This window comes from Hevea brasiliensis, chromosome 11 (genome assembly GCF_030052815.1).
Source record: "Hevea brasiliensis isolate MT/VB/25A 57/8 chromosome 11, ASM3005281v1, whole genome shotgun sequence".
NCBI lineage: Eukaryota > Viridiplantae > Streptophyta > Magnoliopsida > Malpighiales > Euphorbiaceae > Hevea > Hevea brasiliensis.
Window position 1 is genome coordinate 9,618,817 of NC_079503.1, and position 9,065 is coordinate 9,627,881.

General features: G+C 24.6%; 1 protein-coding gene across 4 annotated transcripts; it reads left to right on the forward strand.

The window, feature by feature from the left end:
* The first annotated feature begins 5,640 nt into the window (after positions 1-5,640).
* On the forward strand, positions 5,641-7,563 carry LOC110658014 (probable WRKY transcription factor 50). Of its 4 annotated transcripts, none has more exons than XM_021815459.2 (4): positions 5,644-5,998; positions 6,164-6,296; positions 6,440-6,570; positions 7,261-7,563. In XM_021815459.2, exons 1-3 carry the CDS (start codon positions 5,785-5,787, stop codon positions 6,561-6,563), a joined length of 471 nt encoding a protein of 156 aa, XP_021671151.1. In that variant the 5' UTR covers positions 5,644-5,784; the 3' UTR covers positions 6,564-6,570; positions 7,261-7,563. The 4 variants fall into 4 exon arrangements, with proteins under 4 accessions (XP_021671152.1, XP_021671151.1, XP_021671149.1 ...); XM_021815457.2 differs by lacking the exon at positions 7,261-7,563 and adding an exon at positions 6,669-6,753; XM_021815460.2 differs by lacking the exon at positions 7,261-7,563 and having other exon boundaries at positions 5,641-5,953; positions 6,440-6,839.
* The last annotated feature ends 1,502 nt before the right edge of the window (positions 7,564-9,065 follow it).

The window sequence follows — 9,065 nt, forward strand, 5'->3', positions numbered from 1 at the left end:
AGCTGAAATTTGGTCCTTTTATTAAGGTTCATTCAAACGATGTCGTTTTTTTATCACGCAACTTGCTAAGGCCATGCGCAGGTCTAAATTTTAACGAAATCGTTGTACTGCAACGAAACGACATCGTTTCTCATACATTATATTCCTTCTCTAGCTTTTTTTTCCAAAAAAAAGCCTTAAATTTCTTTGTTTGTTTATTTATTTTATTCTAACATTTGCATTCCAACATATTTTTTTATGTATTTTCTATATTAATTCTGTAGAATAATCTACTTATTATTTTTTTTTTTTAAAATGCCTCGTATTTAAATTTTAGATTTATCGATAAATTTCATTTTTTTTTAAATAATGATGACGTATATATATCTTTTGTTATATAATTATTCATGCCATGGATGGAAAACAGTGTATGTTTATTTCATTATTTAGATTTACAGTGTGTGAATGAAATGTCATATTCATATATTAGATTTACATATTATTTGTGATATAATATAATTTAGCCAAACTCTTAGATGAGCGTCACATGTCTCAATATAAAAAGAGGTCATATTATTATACCACTTAGATATCTTACACAACATTATATTCATCCGATCACTTTAGCCAATACCATCCATCATTAGAAAGAAAAAAAGTTGTACACGCTATATTATCTCAATGTATAAAAATAACAATAGCTCCCCTTATAAATTCATCAGTTATCAAATTAACAATACTCTTCAAAGCAGCATAGGAATGAATTTCACTTAATTTGGGGGAGACACTCTCACCAAATAGATTCATTTAGGATGTGAGACCGTTGAATTAATTATAATTAAATCGAAATAGTCTTTGTAATATCAGGTTTCTCATATGTAGTTGGTTGTATCCATTGATTCTTGGTTATACGACTTAGTAAAATTTAATTAAGAAACGTCACACTATTTTGAGATAATCTAAACTTATTTCTGACCTGCTTTATATTGATTACCCTTAAGTTTACCTCTATATCACTCATAATTGTCATTTAAGATATATCAGAGTCATCATTGCATTAAGTATGACATGGTCTAATTTTACATCTAAATCTATATGACTAAGACAACCCATTTGACATATACTCACATGTGTATACTTATTATTAGTCTCTTATGGTATAAATAAGTACTAATTGCTTCATATAGTGTAGATGGACAACCCTTTAACTCTAAAATTTTTCCTTTTTTTTTCTTTGGTATATATTAATTTAAGCATTAAAGTGCTAAAGTGCGAATTCACTTTGGCTCTCTAACCCTTATTATCTTGCAGGAGTACCAGTCGGATCTAGTTCACCCTCATTTAGAACACCCGAGAGCAGCCAAAATTCTTTTTATCCCTTGCCATGATACCTTGAGGTTGTCGTATAACCCCTAAGGTACCCGTATCGTATAAATATGTAACGATTATGAAGGTAATTTTTTTTTTTTTTTTTGGAGTAATTATGGGTGAATAGTGAATGCAATTTTTCTGAAATTTAATTTTTCACTTTTGAATTTTTACCGTATTTGATTTTAATTTTTTTTAATTATTTAAAAACCATTCGACATCCTTTAAATGATTTTTTATGGTTAAATATTATTCTAGACCTTCATAATTTTTTCTTGGATTTATTTTAATTCTCAAAAAGAGAGTGAAAAAATCTAGTGAAAAGCACCACTATTTTTTAGGCTCTATGACTTCGTCTCATCATCGGCTGTATTCAAAACCAACATAGCATGACAATGCTTCCTAATTTGCACGAATTATGGCCAAACTAGCTAATTATGGTAGTGGTTGGATTGATATGGATAATTAAGATATTTCAATAATTATATATAAGTACGTAATAATTTTGAGTGTAATTATGAGTAAAAAGGAAATGAAAACTTATATTTAATAAGTAAATAAAAATAAAAATTAAAATAAACGGCCACATTTATATTAAGATTTCATAAAAATAAGTTTTTTTTATTATAATTGAGTAAAATCGAATTTGAAATTTCATAACTCTCGAGATAATTATAACATGGTTAGGCTAAAACCAATTGTTTTAAACATATAGAGTTTGTACCTAGAAAAAGAAATAAAGTTTGACTTTGCATACGAGTTCCTTAACTAAGGCATATTTGAAAGGGAACCAACTGATGTTGATGTATGCCTAAATTAGGATCTTATGAAACCAAGACTCTCATAGTTACCCTCCTCCCCTCAAACTGTCACCCGCCAGAATTCTGATTTAGTTCACAGAAGAGGATATCTTTTGTGAAAAATAATTTATATATATATATATATATATATATATATATATATATAATATTTTAAAAAAATATTAATATTTTTTATAAAAATATTTTTTATTATTTAATTATAATATATTTATATTATGTATATATAAATATATTATCAAAACTTAAAAACGAAAAAATAACTTCTCTTTTTTTAAAAATAATTTATTTTTTTATTTTAATTTAAAAAAATATATTTATTAATTTATTTGTCTTAAATTTTTCAGCTTTCTTAATTACTTTATTAACAGTATTTCTAGAAGATAATAATAAGAAATCTACAGCCAGGGCCCACACTCGAGCGGAGCTAATGGACATACAAGAAAACAGAACCTCTCGAAGTTACTGATGAATTTCGAGGGAACTAAGTCAAGGTTGTCCCATCTAACCTCCTCCTACTAGAGAAGGTCTGGTCCTAAGACTTCACTGTCAAAGATTCCATTGTTAATTTGGATTGGTAATGCCATCTCCTCTCTGTCATCATTTAATGGACGTTTGTGTACTTGGCTCTATGGGATTGGATCAATGAGAAAAGCCTTTGACTAATCTAATTTCGTTACTTTTCCGTAATTAAGGATATGACTACACAAAGTTAGCTGCTCATGGCTGGATTAGCTTGAATTTTAAAATACAGTAATAATATGATATGATCCAAAGGCTAAGGCGTTTTAATTATTTGATAGATTTAAGTTTAAATTTTTAATTTTTTAATTTTTTTTATTAAAATAATATTGTATAGATAAAATATTTGCTGTAGATTATAAAACAGAAAAATCATTTTATAAATTTTTTTTAATTTATAAATTAAAAAAATAAGTAAAGATATCAATTTTCAATATTGATGCTTTTATGTTATAAATAATATATTTATAAGTTAATTTAATTAAATATTTTATTATATTATTCTTATTTAATTTTAAAATTTATTATAAATTTTATTTATTTTTTAAATAATTTTAATAATAAATATTTTTAAAAATTATGTTTTATTAAATACATACTCTAATTAAATATATAACTATTTAAAATTTTAAATATTTATAAATTTAAATTAATTTATAAATATCTAATACTTAATTTGAATAATTTTTTTACATGGCATGACAACCACCCTGCCTAGTTAGTAGGTTGCAAGAAAAGGCTACCATTATTAGAGACAAAGTGGCAAGCAGTGGAGCAAATGGAAGAAATAAGGATTTTTTTAATCAGTTATTGATTATAAATTGAATCATTACCAATAAATTTAAAATTTAAAATTAAATAATTCTTTGACACTGGTAAGCTTTAAGTTGAATGGTTCTGCGAATTACTTGTTTCGTACTATCAACAGGCTACTATTAGACATTCACGTGTGCATGCAAGAGTGTTATTTTTGGAGAGGTCGACTTCTTAGAAAAGTTGAATTTTTTTTTTTTTAAAGAAAAAATAAAAGTTCTACGTGGATTTGGAAACTCAAATTGAATTTTATAATTTTTAGCCATTATTCAATTTTATAACTTTTTTATGAGTCTAATTTAATAATTATATATAAAAATAATATAGGAATAAGTATTGCTTAATTATTTCATAAGAGTAAAAATATAATATAAACAATTAAATTTTTTTATTCAGAAATAATTTGAGTAGAACAAAATAAATTTTTGAGTAATAATTATTTTTTTCTTCATTTTGAAAAATAAAAGAAAAATTTTATAATACTACCGTTGCAATATCGAGGAAAGAACTCATATATATTCTTAACAGATATAAATATAAGAAGGGAAATTTAAATTTGTTGCAATATAAATTTATGAATTTATTAAAAAAATTTTAAAAACAATTGATTTAGGGTAGCCACTAGTGAGAAACTCACTTGTGTCTACCTAAAAAAGAGATTTTTGAAAGAGAAATTAAAAGAAAAAAAAAAAAAGAGAAGAGAGGAGAGGAGGAGAGACTAAGAGGAGAGTTTTTTTTTTTTTTTTAACAGATTTTTAGGGTTAAACCTTTATTCAATTTATGGGCCTCATTATTTTTTTTAAGTATACACAAGGGGAAAAAATTGCATATTTGAATCTTAATTTTCAGACATATATTCAGACCAATAAAAAAAAACCAATATAATTTGAATTTCAAATAATTAAAAAAAATAAAGAGCTTTAAATAAGCAAACCCTAGGAAATTTTATTGATAAATCTATTTTACTTAATTTAATTATTAAAATAAATTTATTTAAGCGTAATTCATATAAATTTAAAATATAAATATCTACATTTTACTTATTTTATACATAAATTTTATTATATATTTATATCTCGAATTCAAATAAATTAAATTTAAAGTTTCATTTATTTAAAAAAAATCTTATATAAGAAAAATATAAAAGAAAAATATTTTTATGGAGATTATTTTTTAAAAAAATATTTTTTATTATTTTTTTATAATATTAAATTAATAATATATATTTATATTATACATATATAAGTATTTTTTATATTTTAATAAAATTATTAAAGTTTATAATATAATTGTTTAGAAAATATTTTTCTTAAAATTAATTTTTTATTTATTTTATTAATATCATAAAAACTAAAAAATAAAAAATATATATCTTTAAAAAAATATTTTCTATGAAATAAATTAATTTAAATAAAAATATTTTTCTAATGTTATTTTTTTAAACCTTAAAAATTCTAAGAAATAAGATTTTATAGAATTTAATTCTCGACTTCTCAACAACGTGCACTGACTTCCTTCATGATTATGATTGAAAATATTATGTCAATGTCAAAACTAATTTTTTATTTGAACCAATAATATATACAGTCATGGTCTCTCTGTCTATATATATATATATATGTTCTCTTTTGGGAAATCCATCTGCTCACAAATTATAAACCAAACAAGCAGAGAAAGACACAGGCAACCCTAATTGTAGCAGTAAACTAATATTGGAACCACTCATTAGCACGAAGCCGCAACTCAACTATCTTTTGCCCGTTGGTCTAACCACGACAACTAAAGTTAAATTTACCCTAAAAAAATAAAAAATTATATCAAATTAATAGAAAATAAACATACAATTTCAATTATTGTATTTTGACAAAAAAATTGTGTGATAATTATTTAGTAATTATCATTTTGTGTAAGATATTCTGTATAAAATCATCGTTCTAACATAAATAATTACTATTTTATTTAAATTCACTTTTAATTTATCATTTTATGTAAATTGTCCAAATCACCGCTCTAGCTGTAAAACATAAATACTCAAAATCAATGAATAAAGGGCAAAAGTCTACCCTTAAGTCAAGTCTTCCATGATGTGTCCCATCCTTCACAAGTTTATGAAAGGTAAATAATGCTGGGCCTTTAGTCTCTATTCCCTATTCCAGGTCGCTTGGCATTAACGTTGAAGTTTCCTTCAATGTCGCAGGAAAGGTCGTAGAGAAGCCGCCTAACTATTTGTATATATAGATAGTAATTACATTGGAAGGAAAATTACAGTCGTAAGATTGGGATTATGTCTCAGTCTGGCTCTAATTTTGCTGGTACTCCTGACAGCGACTATGGCGATCCGACGAACTTTGAGCTCTCAGAATTCTTGAAGTTTGATGAGTGGGAGGAAGATGATCAATCATTTCTGGCTTCTGGTTCTACCCAGAATCCTGTTTATCGAGCACATGTAATCGGTGAGTCAGGTGGAGCTACCAGCCCTCATGGAGGGCCTAGTATCGGTGAGCAAAACGTTGTCACTAAGCAGGATGCATGACAGAACTCTAGCCATATTAATAGATGTTAATGACTTGATAATTGCATAATCCTGAAAACTTTTTCATTAATTTACTGTTGCATGTATAACCTTGGTTACTTGTCTCTCTGTCTTGTATTGTTTTTACTAGGTGAGGGCAGGGAGAAAAAGGAAGTTAAAGAAAGGGTAGCATTCAAGACAAAATCAGATGTTGAGATACTAGATGATGGGTTCAAGTGGAGGAAGTATGGCAAGAAGATGGTCAAGAATAGTCCAAACCCAAGGTATATAATGATTTTATTTTCATAGTGGTACCCGATTCATCATCAGGGCCATGAAGTCTCAAATTCAAATCTTAATAAGAATCAATCGTTAAAAACACACATAGCTCCATCTTTGTGATGACTATATTGTATGTGATTAGCAGAAATTACTATCGATGCTCAGTTGAAGGCTGCCCTGTGAAGAAGAGAATAGAAAGAGATAGAGAGGATATAAGATATGTAATAACAACGTATGAGGGTATCCACAATCACCCAAGTTCTTCTTAAGCATCAGGTTGCTTTCAGTTCATTATTGGGTTTCTGGCCAAAGTCCCGCTATTTATCATTTTCTTAAGATCATATGATATTATAATTAGTCCTTTTTTCTTGTAGGACATTACGATGTGAAGATTGAACTCAAAACTTTTGTATGATATTATATTTGTGTATCAATTAATTAATATATATACTTCAATCAGATACAGTATGTAATTAATTAATTAGTCTTTAAAGACTAATTTAGTTCATGATAATTCCACTGCTACCTTCTTTGAAGCCCTCCAATTAGCTCCAAGGACAACCAGAATGTATTTTTTAATTAAATCAAACAATTAATAGACAGTTTCGCATGATTGTTCCAATAATTTTTATTTAATTTTATGACTTATCCATTTGTACGAAAATTACGAATAGAAAATAACCTGACAAACTTGATTAATAAAGAAATTATTTTAAAATAATGATCGGATTAAATAATTCATTAAAGATATTAAATAATATATTATTTAAAATAAAAAAATTAAATAATTTTGTTAAATTAAAATAAAAAAGATTAAATATTAATTTATCTTTTATGATAAAACACTTGAAAATTTTAAAATATAATAAAAAAAGTGAAGTGATTGTACGTTGAGCAATGAAATTTCAACTATTTATTTAACAAGGGGCTGCTGGTTTGTTATCGAATTACATTTGGATATCGCAGGCTGTGAAGAAGGGTTGATTTTCAGCCAAGACAGATCTTACCCTCAAATATATTGAGTAGAAAAACCATGAATTATGCTTACGCAAAACAGGATTGAAAACTGAGATTGCATATGAAAAAGGGGCTTCGTTTGGTGATCAACTCATCAAAATTCAGCGTCCATCGAGTTCGAGTGGGTTAAGCTTCTCGTCTGCAGCTCGTCAATGAGAAAGGTCAAAGGATGAAAAAAAAAAAAAAAAGGCTTGACACGTGCTTGACGGGAACAAAAGAAGCATAGCTATTGGACACGTGCATCTATTCAACACCAGATATCAAGGAAAATATTATTTAGATTCTATTTACCATTAAATTTAAAATATAATACGTACATTTTTAATTTATAATAATTAAGATTAAATAATTTTTTATGTCAATTAATTTATGGATATTAAATTGAATCATTTAATATAAGTTGGAGTTTATAGATTTGGTCAACGGTTTGAAATGGAGTGTTTCAATTCAAGGTTTAAGGAAACTAAAACTAAAATCACATCATTTCTCTTGTTCCAGTTTTAGTTTTTTTATTTCAATTTGATTGATTTTGATTTAATCAAAGTTGAATATGTTTTAAATTTTCTTTTTTAAAAAATCAGTATAATTTAAAAAAAATAATAGATTAAATAAAATAAATGACATAATTTTAATTTATGAAGTATAATTTTTTTTAAATTTGTGTATGATGAAATTATAGCTAGTAAAAGATTATAATAATAACAATGAAATTATGAGAAGAAAGTCATTAAAAATTTTAATTTATGTAAAAAATATTAGTTTGATAATTTTTTTCAATAATTTAAATTTTAAGAAATAGAAATCGATGATTATGATAAAATAAAATTAATGAAGAAAAATTAAAATTAAGTTAATAATATTAAATATATTATTCACATATTATATTTTTTATTAATAGAAAATTTATTAAAATTAATGAAAATATTAAAATAATTAAATAAATTAATAAAATTAATTAAATTTGCTAAAATTGACGATATAAAAATGAAAATATTTGAATAACTTCTCAATTGATGAGTATAATTGTTTTTAATTAAATTTATTACTAAAATTCAAAATAATAAAAAAATATTTATAATTAAATTGATAAAAGTAAAGATTTAGTTAAAATTAATAATTGATATAAAAGTTTTAATTTTTTTTATTATTTAGCCTTTTATATAACTACACATAAATTAATATTAATATATTTATATTATTTATTTTGACATTGAATATATCACATGTATTTTGTTAAATAAAAAAAAATTATAAGTATAGATATAAATTAAATGATATGATGTCCCATAAAAAAAAATTCTTGACTTCGTCATTGGTAATTATAATTAATATTTATTAATTAAAAGATGAGCTATTTTAGTTAGTTGGATTGCTATTTTAAAGTAATTGAATAGATAATTGAAACGAAAATTTCTTAAAAATTATGAATTGATAACGGAATTATTTTTTATTAAAATAATAAATTTGATTGATTCAATTTTATTTTTTTGTTATAATCAAATAATATACATTCTTAATCAAAATGAAAATCGATTATAATTGAAAAATTGAATTGAAGTATTTTAATTTTATTTTTTTTTTTAATTTAACCGATTCAGTTATATTTTTACCGAAATTTCGATTTTTGATTTGATTATTTAACCAAGAAATCACTTAATAACCAAAGTAGCCAAATTCCTGGGCTTATTGCTAATTCCAATCAGTTCTTTTTTCTCTCCTATTTTTCTCAACAACTCTGATATATGTCTAAAGGT